Consider the following 25,193-nt stretch of genomic DNA (forward strand, 5'->3'; position numbering starts at 1 on the left):
ATGAGTCAGAAACATGACTCTCATTAATATGCTTTACCAAGTTAATTTGCACGCAGCCATTTATTTGCAGTAGTCACAAAATGGTGGAGCTTTAGTTCTTTTTCTTAAAAACTAGGAGATGCTGGATAAGTAGAGAAAGTAGGAAGGTGGTAGAATTAATTTTGGGGTGCTAGAAGTGTTGGAGCTAAACTGGCCACACAGCTCTGGCAACTGACTTCATTGCTCTCTGCCATCTTCAGTCACATGCTGTTAACTTCCTGTATCATCTGCCGCCTCGGTGTCTCAAACACTTGATAGTGCAGATTTTTTGGTTGTTTTTTTGTTGTTCTCTGGTGTTGTCATATACATTTCCACTCTGCAGAATTACAGAATGGTAGGAGTTGGAAGGGACCTCTGGAGATCATCTTGTCCAACCCCCCTGCTTGAGCAGGGACACCTAGAGAAGACAAGATAAATGTAGCATAGAGGTCTGCAGAAATTTTAACTGGTACATGGATTGGGGTGTATTTAATAGAGAGGCATTACTGAAAAATAAAGCTAGTGTATGATCTGAATTTAACTTCCAACTCTGAAACATCTGGCAGTATTCAAAGTATAACATTAAAAGAGGAGACTTGCAGAAGCATGTTGTTCTCACAGTTGGTGCCAAAGAAAAGGAAAATACAACTTCTTTTAGCTCCTAAATAAATATATGTGGATAACATTCTGGTTGTTGGAGAGCAGAAGACTGACTTTGGGCATAGAGAAAACAACCAGAAGACTTTCCAGGACAGTTCTTCTGAAAAGGAAACTTGATCCACCTTAGCTAAGGGTTTTGGTTGTTTATAAATATGTATTCTGAAATTAATATATTTCTCTTGAGAATGTTTTCCCTTTGCTGTCAAGTGGTAGTCGTGATTAGAAAAACAATCCAGTGATTTACAACTTTTTTCTTTGAGGTTAGGTAGGGGTAGAGATCTTGAAGGCAAGTCTAAATTGCTGAAATATATTGGATACTCAGAAAACTGGAGTATTGCAGACCAAAAAAGTAGTAATAAGCCATTAGTAATCTTCGTCATCTGAACAGTTACTGGAAAATCGTTTTCCTGGCTGATAGAGGTAGTAGTACACTTGGTTAGAAATCTCTCAAATAACAATTTTAACTTTGTCCCGTTCATTTCTTTGTAGTTGGAGACAAGGTTCCTGCTGATATAAGAATTACTTCTATCAAATCTACTACTCTAAGGGTAGACCAGTCAATTCTCACAGGTATAATTTCTGTGAATTTTGGATAATTGTGTGCATAATTGAAAGTGCCTTTTCACTGTCTGTTTAGAATAATTCATTAGAAACAAGCCTGTAGCTATTCAAGTACTACGTTGGATTCAAGTGTGATAAATTTCTGACCTAGTAACTAAACTCTTAGGGTGGCTGAAATGCATTGCTTCATCATTGGCTTTACATGTTCACTTCAGTGGGATGAACATTTTTACTGAGACTTGTAATGCTTTTTTGGTCCGTTTTCCTACCCATATCCCCCCAATAGACATGCATTAGTAACTTCTGGGAAACTAAAATAAAAAAATTAAGAATTTCTATTCTAGTTTATGCAGTGTTGTAGATTTGAACATCTTGCCACTGCTCAAATATGAAAGTATGGAAAACTTGCTAAATGTCTTTTGTAATAGTTATCCATTTTCTTTCACGAGAGAGTATTTTTTTAAATAGAGGCATCTTTTAAAGCTGTTACTAAAGACTCAGTATACTAAAGCCTTATTTGCTTAAATTCTGTGCATGCACATTCATGTGTTTTTTAGTATGGGCTCACAAGTGCGGGAGCTATATTTAGAGCACTTTTCAGAGCTGTTGAAAACAAAACAAAGTAGCAGTATTTCTGAATATAGGAAAGAAACTAGGAATCAACCAAGCATGCTATAACATATTTTTTTTTTCTCTCAGCTGGAACATGAAGATCTGTCTGCCTGTTTTGGTAGCTTAAATTAATGTTAACTAACTCTGAATTTTAAAACAGTAAAGTTAAGAAGCCTATTTTTGATTCTTAAATCTGTCTTGGAAACAGGCTCCAAAGTTTCTCAGTATAGATCCTGAGTATCACAGAACTGATCAAACTTACTGTTGTTTAGCATAAGAAAATGCAGGCACTCTGTCAAACTATCAGAACTGAAATAAGTAGAAGAAATCCTCCAGAAGTCTATGTAAAGGGAATAATTCCTTGCCTTTGTTTAAATAACAGACTTCTTTTTTTTAAAGCAAACCTTTTCTATTTTCAGCCTATTTAATTTGATACTTGAGTCTCCTAACTAGTAAAGTAGGACTGAAGTCTAGGATGCTATTTAACAAAGCTTTTGAAAGTAGGAAGCTTTGACTCTTTTGAGCTTACAAAAAGCAGCGTGCTCTTAGCTTCAGTCGGAGTTACCACCTTGTGAAATCTGATTTAGTAATTAACATCTGTTTTTATAGAAAAGAAACCTTTCTATTCCTGTGACATGTTCATAGAAACTGATGTATTTACAGTTTTTATGGAAGAGTTCTCTGAATACCTCCAACTAAAGGAGTTAACAGATGGCTGCATGACATTTCGGGTTTTTTTTAAGGTCTGCCAGTATAACTGATGTATACCATCAATTTTTGTGATGGTATACCACAATTTTGTGATGTATACCATTCAATTTTTTTTGTCAGATGAAATATTTTCTGTTTCACGTAAGCAATTTAATAAAATAATTTGAAGAAAGAATTTTGACACATAATCCTCAGTCCTAAAAGTTTTTAGTAACTTTCCAGTTCCCTACAGGACTCAAGACAATACATGTATAATCTCTTCTTAAGACTATTACCTTTATTTTAGGTGAATCTGTGTCTGTTATTAAGCACACTGACCCTGTGCCTGATCCTCGTGCTGTAAATCAAGACAAGAAGAACATGCTTTTTTCTGTAAGTTATTTATTTTGAAATTTCCAAAAGTTTTATAAAATAATACTGAAGCTGATGAAAATGTGCAGAGCTTCAGGTCTTCACCTGTATGACTTCTTTGTATTCTCTGTATGTATCTGTATGCATTTGTCTATGTACATCGAAGTAAATGGATTAAAAATTAGAAGCAACTTTTATTAAAAGCTGTCCTCAGGGAGGATACTTGTTGAAACTGGTTTCTGTGAGGAGACTGATTTCTGTTGTTCACAAGAAAGTCTTGAAGGCTGGAGCACATGCACTTCTAAAGTGCTTCTATGCTAATTTTCTAAAGTAATAGTTCTTCAGGCTGATAAGAATGCCCACACAAATTGTGGTATTGTCTGGCTAAAATTGAGAACTATCTCTCTATATAGGAATGAAACAATTTTCAAATTTGTTTAAAGGAAGCACTGAATGCCTTTCAGATAAGAAAATATTTCTTTTATTGTTGGGAGGCTCCTTGTAGAAATTCTAACTGTTCTTTCTCATGTTAAGTATGTTCACACAGGGAGCCCCACAGAACATGGCTATTACTCATAGTAAATAATACTAAATCTGACAAAATACAATCCTAATAAAAATGGGAAGGGAAAGCATACTAAAGATGCCAGTTGAAATACATACTGCTTACTCAGCAGCCGAGTTTGACTATGCTGCTTATAATAGATCAATACTGAATCATTTTGAGCCCATTCTCTAAGTAGAAATTGTACGCTGGAGTATTCTCTTCAGATGATAGGGGAATGTCATTCTCTTCCTCTTCGCTTTGTTCCGTATCCTAGCTGAAACAGTCTGGACTTGTATAAGGTGTTTTTGTTTTTGTTTTGAGTTTGTTTGGTTTTTTGTGTTAATTTAAAAAATCCCACAACAAAAAGTAAAACAAACCACTACCAAAACCTATTTATAGATTGACTACAAGTTTCCCCATCCCTTTTCTTTATTTACATTAGGGTACTAATATTGCTGCTGGTAAAGCTATGGGAGTGGTTATTGCAACAGGAGTAAACACTGAAATAGGCAAAATTCGAGATGAGATGGTGGCTACCGAACAAGAGAGAACCCCGCTTCAACAGAAACTGGATGAGTTTGGAGAACAGCTGTCTAAAGTCATCTCGCTTATCTGCATCGCTGTCTGGATAATAAACATTGGTCACTTCAATGATCCGGTTCATGGTGGCTCCTGGATTCGAGGTGCTATCTATTACTTCAAAATTGCAGTTGCTCTTGCTGTTGCTGCTATTCCTGAGGGTCTGCCTGCTGTCATTACCACCTGCTTGGCCCTTGGAACCCGGAGGATGGCCAAGAAGAATGCTATTGTTAGGAGTCTTCCCTCTGTGGAAACTTTGGGTTGCACCTCAGTTATTTGTTCTGACAAGACTGGTACTCTCACCACAAATCAGATGTCAGTCTGCAGGGTATGTTGAATTAGCTTCTATTTTTCTTTTTCTCCTCAGCTACTCTGAATAGTCAGCATTGCTTGAATTCTTTTGATCGCGAGTCTTTTGGTTCTCATATAATCAAAATCTTGCTTTATTTTCCTAAGATAAGCATCCACTTTTAATTCAGTTTTCCACTTTGTAGTGTTTAAGGCTTTATCTCTTCCCTTATTTAGTCATGGCCAAAAATAGCTGTACCCACACTTGACGGAAGAGAAAGTTGTTTCCAAGCAGCTTCACATAGGCTGAATGGCTGACAGACAAGTCAATTGGTAATCATTTAGTATGATTTATCCCGTTTCAGACAGGTAGGATACTTACACTGTAGAAGCAGGATGTGTGTAAGTGTAAAACACCTATGTCTTTAATTTATCAAGATGGCAATGGTGGAGAAACTTAGCAGTGAGAAAAAGGTAGAAGGTATACTGCAGTAACTTGAATAGTCTAAAGTACTTTCAGTATTGAGTGGTTCCACCCTTATTTGGTTATCTTCGATAGCTCCTATTGGTCTGATGTAGATCACTATAGTGTTTTCAGCATGCAATATTGTGTGACTAATCTGGCAACTGGAGGTGCAGCTGACCCTGCCACCACCATTGCCAAGGTCATCTTCAATGTATGGCATATTTTTAGTTAAGCGTAAGTTACATGCCCCTCCTCCCTTCTCCCAGTATTCTTTCTAGTGTTGATTAATCTGGGACTTTTATAGCTAATCACCTAACATAATGCATGTTCAGTTGCCAGCTCTCTTGTGTTTCCCATATACTTGTTATGCTGTGTAGGAATTTTGAGAAAACATGAGTTCTTCTGTTTAGTAATTGTAGATGTTCAGTGGCATAGCAACTCTATGACATCAAATGTTCAGACTCATTACATTGGGTAAGAATTCCAAATGTGTAAATGTTGAGCGCTACACACCGGTATTTTTTGGCAAAAGTTTGTAAGCCTTAAGCACTTTATTCTCATGTGATGATGGCTTTTCTTCTTAACTGGTGGTTGATTTGTCCTACTTCTTTACGTATTGTAGTATTTATACCTAGGAGACACAAAGCAGCTGCTCATCAGTATTCCAGAGGAGGTTACTTGCAGTAGAGTTGCATAACTGCCCTAGTCTTTGCAGGGGTTTTTTTAATCATGCAGATGCCAAAAGCAGAAGGCTTCCTGGTTAACTCATCATTTAAGTTGTATTTATTTAAAAGCTAGAAGTGCTCTGCTCTTATATTTAGAGGGCTAAATGTTTTAGATCTTCTGCAGTACAACTTACTTGGTTCCTTGTTAACCTCTGACAGCTACAGAATAACCTTAATTGCAAGATTTTGCAAAACAGCAAAATCCTAATACATGTAAACAAAATACGCTTATTCTTGGTTTCACTCTGAGCGAGAGATTGCTTAGCTTTTTAAGAAGTCTGGTTTACAACATTAATTCCATTTGTAGTTTTAGTTTTCATGTTGAGTAGTAACTCCTGAGTGTCCAAAGGAACCTTATACTAAAACATTTCAGTCAGAAATGATACTGCATTAGGAAAAGACTTGCGGGATTGTTTTAATGTCCTCCAGTGGTATCACTGAGAATGCACTTACTCTGCTTTGTGGGCTTTTAATTTATCAGCTTGTCAAGCTTTTCTGATTTTTTTTAAAATCACTTTGAAGATAGGGACTCCAAACATTAATGCAGATCAGTTGTGGAACACCTAATTATTAGGCTGTATTTTGTGAAGATGCTTACCTAAAACACAAGGTGGCACAATGATGGGAAATTAAGATGCTGATAAAATGTGGTATGGCAAAATGGCTGATACTGACCAACGGATAAGAGGTTCCATGCAGATACACTATCAATCAGTGAGAAATCATTTTCTTCTCTACTACCACTCCAGCAAGTCATAATAAGTGCAGGACAGCTTCAGGCACTGCTTTTACCTCCATCCCCCAGATTTGGTTCTACCTGCAGCTCTCTTAGAAAGCAAACAGAAACAAAGGAAAACCTGAGATGCAGGTGTCTTATGGGGTACAACTGCATCCTTAAAATTGGTGTCTTTATTTGAAAACAACATTTTGACCCATGCTAGAAGGGCACATGAGCTGTCTGAATGTTTTTAAGCTACCAGTGTACTGGATGGCAAAGTGACTTTGAACTAGAAAACCAGGACAGAAAACACTTTCACTTAGTGGCTGGTATTAAGGGAAACTGGCCATTGTCTGTCCCTTGCCTAAAACTTCACCTCTTTGATCTAGAAGCTTCTCCTATTTGTAGATGCTTTACCTTTACTTTGGGAAGAATTGGCAGTTTCCAAGCTACCCTTTTGATTGGAGCTGCTGTTTCAAACTTACACATGAGAATTTATTTACAAGTCTGAAGCCTTTGAAGAGCTTGGGTATTGTCAGGATTGCCAAGTGGATGTGTGAGTAGTCTTCACAGCTGAAGTTAAGTGTGCATAGTTTGTGTTTTTCAACTCTTTTGATGTACTTGTGCCACAATTCAATTTTCAATGAGATCTGTTAAGCAGAAATGCTGTTTTCTGTACTTTGTGCTTCAGTACAGGGAACTGTTCAAACGTATATGGGATCGAAGTTCAGAGTATTGTATCTGGTTTTGTCTAGTTTGTTTATTCAACCTGAACTTGCCTGTTGTGCCTGCTTGCTTAAGGCCTGTTTAAATGTCTTGCATTAATTGTTGTTCAAAGGCAGTAACACTTCTAACTCTAATTTCAGATGTTTGTCCTGGACAGAGTAGAAGGAGATAGCTGTTCTCTGAATGAATTTACTGTAACTGGTTCAACATATGCTCCTATGGGAGAAGTGTAAGTGTTCTGTTGAAGTTAAATATTTGTCTGTTTTTGCATTGACTATTACTTCAGACTTGAAAAGTCAATATTCCATAGTGACTGCTAATAAGTGAAAGCTCATCTAGTGAGAATGCAAACTGAAGGGCTGGAGGGAAAGTAATTAACAGTAAAAGGGAAGTAAAATTCTAGAAAAGCAAACCTTCATGAAGCTTAATACAGTCTGCAATATTGCAGTGTCCCTTTGATAATCAAAAAATAAATTAGGGGTGGGTTGAGATTATTTATTTTACTGAAATCTTACTGGACTAAAATTAGCTATCCCAATGCTTCAAAATGAGGTTTACTTAATTTTTAAAAACCTGCCTAAATCTGAAGCGTTGGGCCTCTGTTAATCTGTGAACTTAGTGTTTCCAGTTTCCCTGCCTTAGAAGAAGGTAGGAGGTATTTTTTCTAAAGCATCTTATGAATGCATTGGAGTTAATTCTTGAAGTTACTGTAAATTTGTAACCCCTACCCCTAATAGTTCATTGAACTCAGTTCATCTGTACTTGAATAGATATGTGTGTTTCTGTCAGGCTTTGGTGCTAAACCTGCTCCCTTAGGAACGGAATGGTACATTTGGTTTACTTTATCAGTTGCAAGTCCCCGCTAGCAGGATAGGTGGTTCATCCTGACAACTTCAGGAATCTTTAGGGTTCTGCTTCCAGAATCTTACTGGATTGTTAGAGTTCTTTCTGCTTGTCTACTCTCTCATAGACTAGATTTCTACTATGTATGAAGTAGATTGGAGATTCAGTTATTATAAACATCTCAACCTTGTGGAGTTTCACATGCATGCCCCTGACTCCATGCAATCTTCACTGATCTCTATTTGATTTTTATAGCAGTTAAAACCATCGTGTTCTCAGTGGCTGGAAATCTTAATTTCCCAATTCTTTTTTCTTTCAAAGCTAATTGCTGTCAAAAGCTTCTGCTTTCATTTCAGGAGATGGCATTTACTTAGGCTAGGCAAGGTGACATTCTAGAGCTTGTAAAGCTTCCAGCTATTATGCTTTAGCTGGTCTCGCAAGAGCTGTAGATAAACAAAATAATAAAACAGTGTGTGGCAGCAGATGTCGAGTATAATAAGGCAGTCATCAATGTATGTTTATGTTCTATTTTTGCTTGCTGAAATTGGGGAAATGTGAATAAGCATGTTAATCGCACTGCATTCATGTTCATAAAGAATGTTCTGTGAAAGGGACCAAATTGCTCTTGGGGAGATTCCAATTGGACATCAGAGGGAAATTTTTCACAGTGAGGACAGTCACCATTGGAATAATCTCCCCAGGGAAGTGGTTGACTCGGCCACATTGGACACCTTCAAGAGTCGTCTGGACAAGGTGCTGGGCCATCTTGTTTAGACTCTGCTCTTCCTAGAAAGGTTGGACTAGATGATCCCTGAGGTCCCTTCCAACCTGTGATACCACATCCTTGGAGCATAAGGACACAAATAGCTAAAATATCAAACCTTTAGGGATGATTTTATTTCTGCATTTATGGATGGCTTGCTTTAAAATCGGTGACCTTAAAGTAAGGTGACTTACTTCAGCTTGGATTGCAAACTGTCACTGAAAACCAAGTTTGATGGGGACCTTAAGAGGCAGCCTAGTCCATTGCACTGCCTCAAAGCAGGACCTGCTCTAGATATGAACCATTCCTGATAGTTGTTGTTTTGTTGTCTTCCACTGCTGTATAGGCAGCCTACTCTATTTCATAACCATTAAGTGCTTTTCCAATAAATCAATCATTTTTCACTTACTCTTGAAGTGTTTGATACACAACTTTCCCCTAAGACACATTCAGAATAGAAAATTACAAACATTTCTTACTGACTGATTTCCCAGGGTTGTTAGGAGATCATTAAGCAGTTTGGAGTAGGTTTTTTGGCTCTCAGCACATTCAGTGTGCATGCTTACTTGCAAGCTGAGAGCATAAAACTAACAATAATGAAGAACTGTGGCAAAAGCTAGCAGATAACATTTGGCCTTCAAATGAGTTTATCGTGAGCTAATCAAAACGCCTGAAGTTTTAAGGGGGGGCGTGTAACACGGGAAAGAAAAAAGAAAAAAAAACCCAAAGAAACAACCTTTATCCAGAACTGATCCCAGCAACTCAGGCTCCATGTGCACTTGCTATTCTTCATAAATTGTTAAGGAGCACACAGGCAAGGAGCAGAAGGGGTGGGGGGCGAGAGGGTAGGGTGCCAAACCCTGGTATAACAAGTTATGGATATTCAGGTATGATGGTTTTCTTCAAGTTCAGAACAGGTGAAAACAGGAAATACTAGCTGTGGTAGATGAGGTGACAAACTGAGAGCTGCTGGGAACTTGAGAGTTGAGAGTTTAAAGCCACTGCTTAAGGCTGTAGATTTGTGTGCAAAATGAAACTTTAACAAACACACTTGGTTGTTTAAGATGCATTTTGTTCACATGCGGTGTTACACAGCATTGGCATTTGTTTGCAGTACTACAAGAGACTGAACAAAAGCTTTCATAATCAGACATGTCACAGTCTACGTTATGAATTCTTATGGAGTAATGATCCATGTCTTTCTACCACCAGACCCTTTTTTTCCCCTCCTTGAGAGCTTTAATGAAAGATGTTATATATGAATTATGTCTTGCTAATTAGGGGGAAAAATAACAGTATTGAACACTGTCTTGATTCTCTTATGCTTACACTAGAAGTATGCTGATGTTCCAGAACATTAATCCATTCGCTGTCTATTTCCAACAGTGAAAGCAAAGAAGTTGCTTCTTATTTGTGATGCCTAAATGGTGCATTACTTTAGGAAAAAGTACCTTCCCTCTTTTTAAAGACTTCAGATATTAATCATTAAGCGTATATGACTACTAGAAAAGAGTATTTCTTTTCTAGGTGAATTTGTATTGTGAAATTACTTAGCTTTTCATTGGTTTATGAGGGTCACATACAGTACAGATTACGGTTTAAGAAATTAGAGGCCAAATCTGCTTTTATGCCTGCCCAGTGCATGCATTTCATGCATGGCACTAAATCTGCAGAATATGCAATGAGGCTAAGGAAGCGAAGCTCCCAAGTTATCCGACAATACCTGTCTCCTACTTGGACCTCCCAAGTCCTGTGCCATACTCTAATACTGCTTTCATATGTGTCTTCACTGAACTCTTTACTTATCTTCTATGTTGCTGTACAACTGTCATTGGAGGAAATAAGGTTTTATAACTCAGTGGTTTCATTGATAATCATGTCACATTCTGTTCATGACTGTTTGATCTAAACTTCTGAACTCACCTTTATCAAACCTGCCCTTCTCAACAGTTTTCCGGTTCTGTAGTTCCAAGTCCATAGCTAACAAACATTGTACTAAATGGTAATACAGTAAAGGGATTAAAGAACGGAAAAAGGTGAGATGCTAATACTAAATAACTAATGGAAATCTCCCCCTCTTCTTCCTTTGGAAAGGCATAAAGATGACAAACTTATTAAATGTAGCCAGTATGATGGCCTTGTGGAACTTGCAACGATCTGTGCGCTCTGTAATGATTCCTCTTTGGATTATAACGAAGTAAGTACATACTGAACAGAGGAAAGTGTGAGAATGAGGATAAAAGTTTGTTCTCATCTATGCAATACCTTTCAGTGGTAAATCTTCTAGTCAAGGGAGGGGAGAGTATTTAGGTCCTCTTGAGTATTAATTCTGGGAATTATTTATTTGTTGAACACTGAGGAAAAAACTAAAGCCAAGCAGCAAATATAATCTGGAACTTGGAGATCTCTTGGTGTGTAGCATTCATTGCTGCTTTCTTGCTTTGCCTCGCCTCCTTAAGGTTGCTACATCTCATAATGACTTAAATGCTGACATCCTTCCCTGCTGGTCTTGACTGTAAAGGCTTGAAATTTCCTACAAACGATACTCTTCAAAGTTGCTTTTTAAAAATAGGTGTGCTTGTTTCATAAGCCTTAGTAAGTCTTGTTAAGCTTTGTTTTTTTCCATTGTGAAACTTGAACTTTTGTCTCTGGTAGGTTCCAGGTGAGGCTTAAAGTAAACTCCTGTGTTTTTGTTTTCTGTTAACTAAAGGCTAAGGGAGTATATGAAAAAGTTGGTGAAGCGACAGAAACAGCGCTTACCTGTCTGGTTGAAAAGATGAATGTATTTGATACAGACTTGAAAGGACTTTCTAGAATTGAACGTGCAAATGCCTGCAACTCGGTCAGTACTCTTTTATCTGGAATTCCTTGGGGAGTGAGTTTTGTAGTATGAATTATCTAAATGCATTTTTATGCTGGTTTTTTTAAAGGTGATAAAACAACTGATGAAGAAAGAATTCACTCTGGAATTCTCAAGAGACAGAAAGTCTATGTCTGTCTATTGTACACCGAACAAACCAAGCCGCACGTCCATGAGTAAGATGTTTGTTAAGGTCAGTTCCTCATTTGTGAAATTGTAGTTATGGAATGGCTGCAAAGGTAGCACAATATTTAAAAATTATGGCACAGCTAACTGCAGCTTGAAGTTGAAGGAATGACTGATTTGAGCAAATGTTGTAATGGAAAGAGATTTACTAAGCTAAATTACTACTTTTTGGCCTCTGCAGGGTGCTCCTGAAGGTGTAATTGACAGATGTACACATGTCCGTGTTGGAAATGCTAAAATACCATTAACCTCAGGAATTAAGCAGAAAATAATGTCTGTCATTAGAGAATGGGGAACTGGTAGAGACACACTGCGTTGTTTGGCTCTGGCAACCCATGACAATCCACCCAGAAAAGAGGAAATGAATCTTGAGGACTCCTCAAATTTTATTAACTATGAGGTAAGCTTAGTAAAACATGCTTTTAACACTTATCCCTCTGCCACACTGGAGAATGGTGACTCCTTATGTTTGATTCTTCCTTGAGGAAGCTATATCTGACAATATTCTCTTTCTGGGTACTTTTGATGTCGGGCAGAATAGTTAGCCACATGTGTGGAGGGAATGCTCAGTTTAGGAAGACACTATATATCTTCTTGAAGAAACTTATGGGGTAAAACTTGGAGTACTCTGTGGTTTGATACCTGTCACTCCTACTACATTCCCCCAGTTTATTTTGGGTTTGAAAGAAAAGCATGTTGTGTGTGTTCTTGGTGGCTGGTATACATGCTGCTGCTTGGATAAAAGTACAAGAAAAAAATCAGTTTAAAAGCCCACCTGCAAATTGTATTATTTTGTGTACACACACAAAGTCCTCAGGATCATAATACCTTAAACTGTTTTTAGAGACTGACTCTGAAAAATGTTCCAAAAATTGCATTGTGGTTTCAGCTTTAATGGTTTTCAGTTTGACATTGCTCAACTGCAAGACGTCTTTGGGGATTTTGTGATGAAACACACCTGCCATTTTGTACTCTTGAGAGTCAAGTTCACTTCCCTTCCTCCATACTGTCAGCTGCAAAAGCTCTGTCCATGATGATCATGTTAGCTACTCTGTAACTTCCCAGTGAAATCTGTATCTAGGGTTTAAGGCGGGGGGGAAATTACAGGAGTTGCATGAGAGTTTTTGGCTTGTGTGCTCTGCTCCTGGTGTAGTGATTACAAAAGAAAGACTTGACAGCTTGCAGATTAAATTTGCAAAGCTGACAACTAGAGCACAATTTAACTGATAAAACAAGTGCATTCAAAGCAAGATATGTTTGGAAATGTAGGATCCCATTTCGGAGTGTGGTCATGCTCTGGGAATTAACTGTGTCCTCCCATATGTCCTCCCATCGTGGAGATAGTACCATTAGCACTGTGATTCCAAAAGCATTAAATTCTTATGTACTTCATACTTGTTAATGTGCCTATTGACTTGCGACTTTCAGTTCTTCTCCCGCTGCCTGAATTCAGTGTCAGAGCTGAAGTACTGTGAAGATTTTGTATGGTGAGACAGATAAGCCCTCTGAAGTAAACCTTTCAGGGGAGGGGAACCTGACATAAGAGCAAGTATATCATGCGTAGTACACTGGTTTTGACCAAATGGCAGGATGACATAGGCCTCAGTGTCTTAATTGGTTGATGTAGAACCACAGAATATTGTGGACAAGGAACAAAAACAAATGTCACTATGCTGAGAGATATTTAGCATGCAAGCAAAATGATTGTTTTGCTAATGTCAGAAATCTGTAGGATCTTCCCCTAAAGCTTGCTGCTGTCCTGTTTCAGACCAACTTGACCTTTGTTGGATGCGTGGGTATGCTGGATCCCCCAAGAATCGAAGTAGCTTCGTCTATAAAGTTGTGCAAACAAGCTGGTATTAGAGTTATTATGATCACTGGTGATAATAAAGGCACAGCAGTGGCTATTTGCCGTCGTATCGGTATCTTCGTGGAAGACGAAGATGTTTCTACAAAAGCCTTTACTGGTCGTGAGTTTGACGAACTCTCACTCGCTGCCCAAAGAGACGCTTGCCACCATGCCCGTTGCTTTGCTCGTGTAGAGCCTTCCCACAAATCTAAAATTGTTGAGTTTCTTCAGTCTTTTGATGAGATTACAGCTATGGTGAGTAATTGAACCTTTACTTGGTTTGAAAGGCAGACTTTGTGTTTGACAAGGCATAATTTAGGTTTAGACTAATGCCTCATTCTGGAAGACACTTCCATGTTTTCCTGAACTCAAAGCCTCAGAAGAGTTCTGCACTTAAGTGATTTTTAAAGATCTAAAACCAAACCCAGTACAAAATACCTTTCTAGTCCTATATGTAAGTGCCCGCCTTATTTTTTTCCTTTTTTTTAAACTTTAAATTCTTGTTTTAGACTGGTGATGGTGTCAATGATGCCCCTGCATTGAAGAAAGCAGAAATTGGAATTGCTATGGGTTCTGGTACTGCAGTGGCTAAAACTGCTTCTGAAATGGTTTTAGCAGATGATAATTTCTCAACTATTGTAGCTGCTGTGGAAGAAGGACGTGCAATTTATAACAACATGAAACAGTTCATCCGTTACTTGATCTCCTCCAATGTTGGAGAAGTTGTCTGGTAGGTTTAAAATGTTTTCATTTTCTTTGAACTAGAGTAGTGATGATGGAGTCTTTTGTTAGCTAGTTATTTACTTCCAGTATTTCCCACTAAAACCAGAGAAACAGGTTCTCCAGGTAATTGATCATTGTGATGGTGTGGAAGTCTGCATACTTCTAGCCTAGTCTTCACTGGAGAATTGTAGCATACCACATTGCATTGTACATAATATTCTAGCTCAGTAGGTGGTTAAACACTTTACAATTACTTCTATTACTTAGAATAATTCTGTAGAATAGGAAAATAAAAAACTTAAGTATTACAAGATCTGGTATATCAGATAACTTAGCCACAGATTTAACTTAGAGGTTTGTTTAACGTCAAGTTACAGAAGAATGGCCTTTAGAAGGAATGGTGACCCAATGGCACAGAATGCATTTCTGGTTACAGAATGTAAATATTGATCTCTTAACAGTTGTTTATATCAAAGCATACTTTATCCCAGAGTGGAATATAACACAGCAATTGTCTTGCCTTGTTTCTTGTAAACTTTAAAGCTGTCCTTCATGTGGCTCTTGCTGCAGCCCCTGTTTCTGTTCTGTTTATTCACACAGGCTTGAAACCATGAAAGCTAAATGCTCATTAAATTTTTGCAGGAACTAGCAGTAACCTAGCTAAATGAAGCTTAGTTGTTTGAGCTAAAATGCTATTATATCTGCACAAGTTCTAGTGTCTTTTAGAAAGCAGCTTGCGAGCCATTAACGCATATATCTATATATCTAACTATATTGACAAGTAGAGTGGGAAGAAACAAGGCTAAAGCAGAAACTCTTCAATTCCTGAAGTTACCAGAAGGTAATGCTTCAAAACCTCTATGCCAGTGGTTAGAAGTGTTTGCTATTCAACATGTTTTTAGTTTTCTGAATGTGAATATTCAGCTCATGATATTAAATGGGTAACTCTGTATGAGAGAAGTTGGTGCTACAGGCTTAGGCATAAGTGTTAAAAGGACTTAAGTACATGCACAAGAATAAGCTTATAACTGGTGGGTTTTTTTATAGTATCTTCTTGACTGCTGCCCTGGGTTTTCCTGAAGCTCTAATTCCTGTCCAACTGTTATGGGTAAACCTTGTGACGGATGGTCTCCCCGCTACTGCTCTGGGCTTTAATCCTCCTGATCTTGATATCATGAATAAGCCACCACGCAACCCTAAAGAGCCACTGATCAGTGGATGGCTCTTCTTCCGTTACCTAGCTATTGGATGTAAGTAGTAATAGCTTTTTTTTTTTAAGTAAACTTAGGCAGGAACATTTTTTTTGAGATCCACTTGAAAGCAGTTTGTCTGATCTTCTTGTATGCTGAAATCTTGAAAGCTAGCAATAGATGTTCTGTGGAACTGGTATTCTTCCTTTATTTTGTTTTGAGATTCTCACTTTGTTTCACACATTTGCAGGCAGTGCCATGATCAGAACAGTAAAGTTGTGGTTTTGGTTTTTTCCCTTCTTGTGGTTAGCAACTGAGGCACCAAAAGCCCTAGTTGCATAACATTGGCGTGACATTCACCACTTGGTCAGAATCGTTTGATTTTTGACAAGTAGGAAACCATTAGAAATTTTATAGACTGCCATAGTGGATTAGACCTTTAAAATTGTCCGATAGTGGATGGTATTACAGTCCTTAAGGAGAGAAGCCCTTCAGGAACAGATGAATTTAGGGCCAAGTCTGACCTGTGTTCCCAAGCAGCCACCTACTTTGTCTTTTCCTATTTGACTCGTTCCAGTCTAAAATACTTATAGCTCAAAGCATTAAAACAGCAGATCTTAGCTTGTCTGTAATAATAATAATAATAATTGTCAGCATTAGGAAGATGAGCATGATGTGGGATTGGGATTGAAGAACCAAGACCAGGGATTAGTGAATAAGTACCTGCATTAGCTGTTGCGATCATACATAGAACTACTTCTAAATCTGAAAATGACAACTGTCGTGTGTCTAACCTACCATTTTTGTGCTTACATAGAAGGACACAACAGGTTTGCTGGCATGGCTATAGCTGGAGAAAATAAAGGAGTATCAACTTGTGAAATGATTGGATGTAGATTTAAACCTTAAATATAGCTATAGTACTGTAAAGCTAGAACAAGTATCTATGTGGATACTTAAATCACACTGTCCTCATGCCAGAAGTTGTGGCCTTAATTTTCCTGACTGACTTAATAGATCTTGAAGTAAATAAACCTCAGTATTAGTTAATGTAAGTACAGACACGTTGGATTCTAAGAGGAAAAAAGAAACATTGCAGGTTGATTACTCCAGGTGATATCCTTGTTTGCCTTAAGTTCTAGCTGTCAGCTTCCATAAGCTGATCTAATACAGTATTTAACTGTTACTTAAATTACAACTGGTGGAGCATATTTCTTGCAGAGGAGACAGATTAATTGCAGTCTATTTTTTTTTTTTTACAGTATTGGAGGTCTTGAGGTAGAATTTGAAGTGTGGCAAGTGAGATCTCCTCATGCATACAGTTCACAATGTAAAAAAGCACTTTTGTTTTCTTTTAAGGTTATGTTGGTGCTGCCACAGTGGGTGCTGCTGCTTGGTGGTTTATCGCTGCTGATGGTGGTCCAAGAGTTACCTTTTATCAGCTGGTAATTGCTCAGTTTAATATCTTTGGGGGCAGAAGGGAGGTGCATGCTTCTTTTGTACTTGAAATTACTGTAAAAAAAGTAGGTTACAACTTATGTAACGAGGCATTTTCAGACTTGTTACTGTAAAAACTTGACTATGATTAATTAGTCTTAATACTAAAGCTCAAAGGTGGGATACCTGAGCTAAACAATTAGGAGGACTAACTGTTGTCTTGTAAGTAAAAGACTAATGGGGATTTTTCTAAAGCTGGCAAGTTTAAAACTAGTGCTTATAGGAGTCATATTAGAAAGTTCTGTTCTCATAATACTGACTGCTAATTTTTTAATTGCCTGTTCTACATGTTAAAAGTTAACAAGCTGCAGAAGTCAGTTCATATTGTTCTGTTCTAGAGCCATTTTCTGCAGTGCAAAGAGGACAATCCAGACTTCTCTGGTGTCGACTGTGTGGTTTTTGAGTCTCCATATCCAATGACAATGGCGCTTTCTGTGCTTGTCACCATAGAGATGTGCAATGCTCTCAACAGGTTCGTATGTCCTAATAGGAAAGCAAAGTTTCTGCAGAGCTTAGCCAAAATCTTACCTTTTGTGCAATTTGATTCATAATGTGGGGACAGCTCAGCTAATAAAGAATGAGTCATATTTCCTTTCTGAATCCTGGTAGTGCAAACAAAATGACTCTCGTAGATAACATTTGAGATCTCTAAGTCTGCCAATTCACTTTGGTATTTTACTAAGCATGAGCAACTGAAATGTTTTCCGTTATTTCTAATCTAAGCTTAATCAATCAGATTATCTCTCCTATGTTGGTATAAAGTGATATCCAGGACAACTAAAATAAGAATGCTGAAGATATGGAAAATAGTTTTTCCTGCCCTAAGGGAGTGAGGGTTTAGCCAATTAGATTATAAATGGAAACCACTAAATAGCACAATGTCAAGGGTATTTTTCTTCAAATAGCTTAGAGGTCAGTTAATTTAAAAACAAATAAACTTTAAATACAAATGTACTGGGGTAGTCCTACATAGTAAGATATTGCTCTACATCTGATGTTCTGGATCTCAGCCTCTTCTGCAGTATAGCCTAAATGCAGATAGAATCTAAAGTGCAGAATTTAAGAACAAGCACTAGGAAGGTGCAAATATTTGACCTTCATATCCAGTTAAGTGAACTTCAGAAGAAGTGAGTGCGCTAGGTCCCCAGGTATACAATAGACTGGGGAGGATTCTGTCTTACACTGTCCTGCCCATCTCTCTCCTCCCGTGGAGAGGATGTGGGGTCTTAGCAGAAGAGGTAGACTAGATCAGCAATGAGCAGAACACAAAAGCTTTAAAAAAAAAAAATGTGCAGCTGAACTGTGACTGCTTTGCTAAGCAGACTTCCAAGGTAGTTTAAAGTTACAACATGTATAAACCATATCTTAGTGTCTTGCTTCCCTTCATGACTGGGATAAATGCTCCTTTCTTTCTAGCTCATTTTCTGATTCACTGAATTTCCTGTTGGTATCTTATGTACACATATATACCATGTTTCTGTTGCAGTCTATCAGAAAATCAATCCTTGATGAGGATGCCCCCGTGGGAAAACATCTGGCTGGTGGGCGCTATTTGCTTGTCCATGTCACTCCACTTCCTTATTCTTTATGTGGAACCGCTGCCAGTAAGTGCATGTATCTGACACCCATCCCTGAACTTGGAGATAGACCAAGAACTTGTCTGGAGCTTAAGGCAAGGGATGGAGGGGGAGAAAAGATGTAATGCTTGGCTCTTCTTTCAGATTATCTTCCAGATCACACCTTTGAATGTGACGCAATGGCTGATGGTATTGAAAATCTCACTACCTGTCATTCTACTGGATGAAACACTTAAATACGTGGCCCGTAACTACCTGGAACCTGGTAAAGATAGTGTGCGGCCTGCCACCAAACCATGTTCTTTGTCAGCATGCACCGAAGGAGTTTCCTGGCCGTTTGTGTTCATTACTATGCCCTTGGTTATCTGGCTTTACAGCACAGACACTAACTTTAGTGATATGTTCTGGTCTTGACTGACATGGTGACAAGTTTTACGTTCTAAGGAAAAAGTTTAACTTAATTTTTTTATTGTTTAGAGCAACTGTCTATTTCTGCTGAATTTTCACATGAACATATTTGCCGGTGATGGAGGTTTCATATAGATTTTGGTTTTTTGCTTTTTCTGACTTCAGTGGGGCAATATATTCCTCTTTTATACACAGTTAAAGTGTCCATTGACATGTACAGAGAACTAACACTATTTTATGCAAATATTTTTTTGTAGATGAAAAGCATGTACAGTGTTCTGTTCTATAGTCTATTCATCATGTAAAAAAAATTTACTTTTTGTGAGCCAGCGGACACTATCAAACTAAATTGGCAGCAGATTTTAGGGAATGAATGTGTGTCGTCTAAAACTAAAAAAGCATGTAACTGTTTGTCTTCTGCATGATCATCCAAACTTAATTTGTCATAGTCAGGTTTTATTTGTAAGCAGAACTTTCTGCCCTGGGTAGAGAGTACTGCTACCTCAGTCAGGATTTCTTCTCGGTTTCTGCTCTTCCTGTTCCCTTAATCTTGGTTCTTGACTGTCCTTGTTTACACCAGTTTCTGTGTGAGGTATGCCTAATATTGCTCATGCAGAAAATACCATTCCAGGTGCATCCTGCTGGGCTTCTTCCACACTCTCAACACACATAGGGTTGGGGTTTTTTTAAGATTATTTATTTGTCTATTGTATTTTATTGTAACAGACCTTATTTTGCTAGTGTTGCCCATTATGCAGGGATAGGGAGGGCTACTTCTGTCTGCTTAAATCTAAAACAAGCTTTTTTAGCAAACACAACCTGTTTTAATTCAAAAGAGGGTTTAAGTTGGGTTTTAATCCTATTTACGTGTGTCAGATCTTTTCTTTCCCCCACCCCCTGCTTTAAGATCAAAACTTGTAATGAGACCTGGAAAAATAACTTGCACTGCATAGCTAGAAATTGGATTTCCTACACTTTTAGGGCACTAATGATCAGTTGTATACATGGAGTTACTCTGCTGGCCTGTTGTTAGCCTGACTTGAAGTAACAAGCTCGTGTGTGTGTTTTGTAAAATCTGTAAATAGCACATGACCAAATTGAACATATTGTATAGAACTATTTTTATTTTAATGTGGCACTAACCACCTTCATTATTACGGTAAATGTTAAAGCATGTTTTCAGATTCAGTCCTGTATCAACAACGTGTAAGTCATTAACAGTCCTAACTGTGGTGTTTTTCTCCAATGCCTTCCAACTTTCATCGACTAAAGTGAGTATCTCTCTTCCATTTCACCATGCCAGTGGTGACTTGCTGTAAAATAGCATATGCTGTATACATGTTGAAGAATAAATAGTAATTTCCTTCATTCCCATGCTGTGTTTTGTCAAACTGCTGTGCTACATTATTATCACCACTTTAGACTTTGTTTTGTGGTCTGAAGCTCTAATTACTGATTCTAAAGGCAAAACACTTGCTTTTGGATCAGGGTATTTTAGGTCTTGTTTTATAGTACCCAGGAGCCTTAGTACCCCAAGGCCTTACAGATCTTGGTCTTAAGTTTGAGATAAAATTGGACAAATCTGTAACTTAAGACAGTGACAGCTGTTCACATGAATGCTTAGTGTCCAAAACACTCTGGTACTTGAGGTCAGGTGCAGTTTACTCCAAAGCTTTTTCCTGCTCTGAAATAGGGGATACCCCTCGAAGCTGACCACCCTTCCCTAGCCTCTGGTATCTGCAGTGCTTGAAGTACAGGCACTCCTCTTTGCAAAAACAGCTTATTGTTTCCAGGAAGTGGAAATACTTTGTATAGTGGCCATACAAAAAGACAAAAGAACAGTCTCAGCTTAACAGGATAGTATTTGAAAATTGTACTGGGGTCACTATGTCTTTGTAGACATAGTGTTACCTGCTGCTCACCCAGTCTGCTTTAATAACTAAGTTCAAACAGCTTTCTGATTCCTCATAGAGGAAAATGGTAGTTAAAAGCTGTGTTCTGTTGGAGCCAGCTGGAATCCAGTGGGCACAGATAATTCGCTGGGTTTCCAGCTTTCAAATACAGATGCTAACAAAAAAATACATAGACCCTATCTGAAATTGCACTGCATTGTGAATCCTCACTGTTCATATATAGACTTTGACTTGTTTACGTTGATGCTGAAGTGGCTCAGAGGAGCTGGACCTGATGATGTAGTAGGTGTGTTGTTGAACTGTCAGCACTTAAGTCCTGTTGAATGCCTCTTTAGTGTGGAAACGTGGTTTGCTTTGGCAAACCAAGGTTTTGCGTACCACAAAACCGATGGCCAGCACTGGCCATTCACTGTATCAGTAATAAATGAGCAATATGAAACTTGTCCCTGTTTCTTGAAACAGAAAAATAATAGGTCATGTCACTTAGGATTCCTTGATCAAAATATGTGCAAGTATATTTGTCGGAAAGAAATGCTAGCAAGCTTTATGTGTTCCCAACATGATCAACAAACATTTTCTAGGGCAGGAATGCCACTGACTCTTTGAACACCAGTTCTGTGTGAAACCCCAGAGCACCGTGTTGGTCTTCTTAAAGCCACTTACCTGATTGTCACCATGAATGGTTCTGCTTCTTGTACAATCCTGTTCCTGTCTATTATCCTAAATAATCCTGCTCTATGCCTTCTTTTTCCCTGTCTCTAAGAAGCTGAAGGGGAAAATGACTGTCAATGAGTAGAACTCAGTCTTCAACAACTTTTTTGTTGGATCTCTGTATTGAAGAGGAATTTTACTGGTTGTGCCATGGATTTCCATACTGACATCTGAAAGCTCACTCATGTTGTATGGCCCAGGGGCACTTGCATTAGGGCCTTGTGTTCCTTGGAGTTTGCCTTTGAAAGCTGGACTGGTGGGTAAATGGAGTGGTATTTATCCCTCCAGACTCCTGAAGTTATGGGAACAGTCAGGTTCTATAAGGTGCTCCTAAAAAGCCCAAGCAATCTGAATCTAGTCTGGTTTTCTGTTACTTCTCCCAGTCTTGCTGTCCAAATTTTCCTGTAGAAGTGGAGCAGTAGGGTTCCCCAAGATGAGATGAACCTCAGGTTCAATGGCAGCTGTTGCTATGCTTTCACTACTCCTGTTTTCCAAGTGTTGCCACTACATTGTAAATACCACCCTTGTGTGGTCTGGACTGGACAAATGTTAAGACCTACCTTGAGCTTCCTCCCAGGCAGTGAAGCACCCTGCCCCAAAAACCACTCTCTGCTGCAAGCTCTCCTGTGATCTTGGAGCTAGAGTGCTGTGGATCTGATCTTAACCCTTCTCAATTGAGTTGGCTGCAGCAGGTTGCTTGAGTGTGCTCCTGGCATTAGCTGATGGGCCTGGCTTTTCAATTATAGAAACCAGAAATACAGTGCAAGGTTAGTAATGCACTGCAAGAAGATGTGTTACCTAAAATGCTTATCCTTGACTGTGTAGATCCTGTCACTCTTCAGCTATCGGTCCTTTCATCTAGAGAAGCCAAAAAGGGGAGACTCTTAATTTTAGAATAGACTTACTTGGTAACATCTCAAAGGTGAAACTCTCAATTTCTTTGTTCCCTACATACTTCCTCTCCAGCCTCTTCACTGTACTAGGGTCATCTGGGAATAGGAATAGGTAACTCCTATTTTAGTGCCTTAGCCCAGTGAATATATACATGGAAGCACTTATTTAAGCAGAAATAACTTGACAGTTACCCAGGCTTTCTCTCTCACCCCATTTTTAGAGAATAACTTCATATTTTTTGTTTCCTTTTGCTTTCATCTGCCTGAGCTTTTTTTCTCTGCTGCTTTCCAGATTTGTTAACGTCCTCACATATTGCCACTTACTAGTCTTATCCACCTCTCACACTAGAAAGTATCAATTAGGTGGTTGATGTGACCTTAATGCTAGAAACACCAGGAAGGAGATCAGCTTCTGCTGGGGAACCTGTGGGGTTTGGTATGGGAGCAGCTGCTCCTGAATTTTGTGTCCTGAAGCCTGATCCAAATCAGAGCAAAGAAAATGGTCGGGCAGCTGCAGCCATATGTCAAATATTTAGACAAGGGCTTCTATCTTCGTAGTGCCTCAGGCCCTCTCTGCTTTCAAATGTGAGTCACTCAAAGTACTGTGTGAGAGCTACACAATGAGCTGCTCCTTTTTGCTGGCATCCAAGCGATAAAAATAGTTCATACTTGGTTTCCTAAAGTATTACTGCAAATAAATAAGTATGAAAGAGGCTGCAGAAAAACACATACCAGTCTGTCAAAATGCTGCAAGGCTTGTGTTTGTAGAGAGGCTATTTTGGAGAAGTCTAATAGTAAGAAAATGAGTTTTTGATCTGATGATAAAATGCAGTACAGCAGTCATCTGTCACTGTTCCAAGAACACAGCTGATGCACAGAGTATACATGGTAAACAGCTTAAAGATGGTTGAATTCGCTGAGATGAAGGGAGGTAAAGCTGATACAAAGTTGTCTGTGTCTTGCACCTGTCTCGTTTACTTTTTTGCACCTCTAACCATTAACTGTTTCCCTAATCTCTGCTAATTACATCCTTAATTACATTAATATGCATTTTCAAATCTTAGCAGGAGAGCCTAAATTTTATAGTATCGAAGCAGTGTTTTGAAGAGCCACCATCAAGTTCTAGGGGGTCAGAGTACACTGTTCTTCTCTCCTAGACGCAAGGCTAACCTTACGCTGTATTTTAGGGGTAAAGTACAGGAGTAGCTTTATTATGTTGTACTCTACCCTTTGCCTACGCATTAATCTGTGTAGTTTAATGACTTCTTCAAAGCTTTCCTACTACTTCCCAGAATAAGCTGCATAACTTGGAAAAGGGACATTGTTAGGTCACTTTGGGGCCAAACTTGCAATATAAATGCCTGATTAGAGAAACACCCTTGAAGTTCCTAAAAACTTGAGCTCAAACTGTGTAGCATGGAACCTGAAAGTAAAAATTACAAATAAGTGAGACGTGTCTATTGCCACTAGTCAGGCAGAGAAAGGCAAAAGCTATCTGAACATGTCTTAATTCTCTTTCACTGCAGTCTTCTGGAGGAAGTGCTGGTTTTGCTGATGATAAAGGGAGCTCTGCGGCACTCAGCAGAGCTGAGCCATAACCCAGAGGGTTCTAGGCTTTAAGAACAAAGTAACCTGAGAGTGTCCCTTCAATGACAGAGCAGCCAGTTATCGAACTTAACATTCTTTCTTCTGTCACTGTTGATCTTAGTCTTGCTTGTATAATGATACTTAGCATTCATCCTTTCATTAACTGATGCCTTTTCTTTCTTTCCTTTTCAGCAATACTGGAGTAATCGCTTCCTAAACAATTTTGCAGAAATGTAAGGTTGTTTTGTTGCGTGCATGTGTTTTTAGCAACACATCTACCAAAACTTCTGCATGTATCATGTGTAAAGATTCTTTGCTTTCCCTAAAACAAAACTCATTGTGTTCTCTCTGGAAGAAACGTGTGGTACCATTAGGACTTCATTATACAGATGTACAAACGTGCAATATAGCTTACCGACTCGGAAACTCTCTCCAGAGAAGTTTGGTTTCTGTGCTGCATGGAGAAGAGTTTGTCCTTGAACAAGGATTGCAGAGCTGTCAGCCAGTTTTTCCATATTTCTGTATGTAAAATGCCAGTTTATAAAATGTACAATATCAAAATAATGCATGCCTTCAGTTGTAGACAAATCTTTCTCTGTATTGTATCACCCAAACATTCTATAACAGCTTATGTACAATGCTATCCTATTTATAAAGTTCATTTAAAAGATAACAGGTGAATGTTAAACCGTAAGCCTCCAGTTCATAACTTTGGATTTTTTTTATCATGTGTGCAAATCAACTTCTTGCACTGTAATGTAAGTTATTTAAATCTAAGGCAGTAAGACAGATGTTGGTGCAATACAAAATATTGTGATGCGTTTATTTAAAAAGCAACAACTGACTGTAGCCAGTTACCGCAACTGCATGTATGACCTTTTGCAAGTTGTAAATAGGATCAATTGTCTATTTACATGCTCACAGTAAGAAGCATCACACCTAGTTTCATTTGTATCAGGTAAATAAATTTATTCTACAATACATACTTTGCGTGTTATTTTATGCACTTTGTTTTCCGCAGGTACATGTGTACGTACTTCAGTGCTTTCTTATATTAATGCCAGGATGACACTTGTTAGCACCAACACCATTGCACTCTTTCCTCCTAGAACTATGCAGATGCCAGCTGCTCTTCCAGCAGTATTGACCTCCTCGCTGGTGTGATTTCCTCCGTCCAGGGGCTTGTGTGTGTAAGGGACACTGTCAAGTACTTTCATCACTCAGTTTTTTT

The 25,193-nt window shown here is 38.5% G+C and overlaps 1 protein-coding gene across 3 annotated transcripts in view; it reads left to right on the forward strand.

Moving 5' to 3' along the window:
- Window positions 1-24,945, forward strand: part of ATP2A2 (ATPase sarcoplasmic/endoplasmic reticulum Ca2+ transporting 2) — a 48,017-nt gene extending 23,072 nt beyond the window's left edge. The window contains exons 6-21 of one of the 3 annotated variants that reach the window (XR_012663254.1): window positions 1,168-1,248; window positions 2,849-2,934; window positions 3,903-4,367; window positions 7,103-7,191; window positions 10,663-10,765; window positions 11,279-11,410; window positions 11,499-11,621; window positions 11,796-12,014; window positions 13,383-13,718; window positions 13,973-14,193; window positions 15,234-15,436; window positions 16,736-16,821; window positions 17,212-17,345; window positions 18,360-18,477; window positions 18,595-20,129; window positions 24,155-24,945. Coding sequence is in view for 2 of the 3 variants with exons in the window: in XM_075110620.1 (XP_074966721.1) it covers window positions 1,168-1,248; window positions 2,849-2,934; window positions 3,903-4,367; window positions 7,103-7,191; window positions 10,663-10,765; window positions 11,279-11,410; window positions 11,499-11,621; window positions 11,796-12,014; window positions 13,383-13,718; window positions 13,973-14,193; window positions 15,234-15,436; window positions 16,736-16,821; window positions 17,212-17,345; window positions 18,360-18,477; window positions 18,595-18,864 (2,666 nt within the window). In the remaining variant the exon portion in view is untranslated. Of the gene's footprint in view, window positions 1-1,167; window positions 1,249-2,848; window positions 2,935-3,902; window positions 4,368-7,102; window positions 7,192-10,662; window positions 10,766-11,278; window positions 11,411-11,498; window positions 11,622-11,795; window positions 12,015-13,382; window positions 13,719-13,972; window positions 14,194-15,233; window positions 15,437-16,735; window positions 16,822-17,211; window positions 17,346-18,359; window positions 18,478-18,594; window positions 20,227-24,154 lie in introns of those variants that run through there. The other 2 variants (XM_075110621.1, XM_075110620.1) reach the window with 2 other exon arrangements.
- Window positions 24,946-25,193: the final 248 nt, after the last annotated feature.

The sequence above is a fragment of the Phalacrocorax aristotelis genome, chromosome 15, assembly GCF_949628215.1.
Source record: "Phalacrocorax aristotelis chromosome 15, bGulAri2.1, whole genome shotgun sequence".
Classification (NCBI taxonomy): Eukaryota; Metazoa; Chordata; class Aves; order Suliformes; family Phalacrocoracidae; genus Phalacrocorax; species Phalacrocorax aristotelis.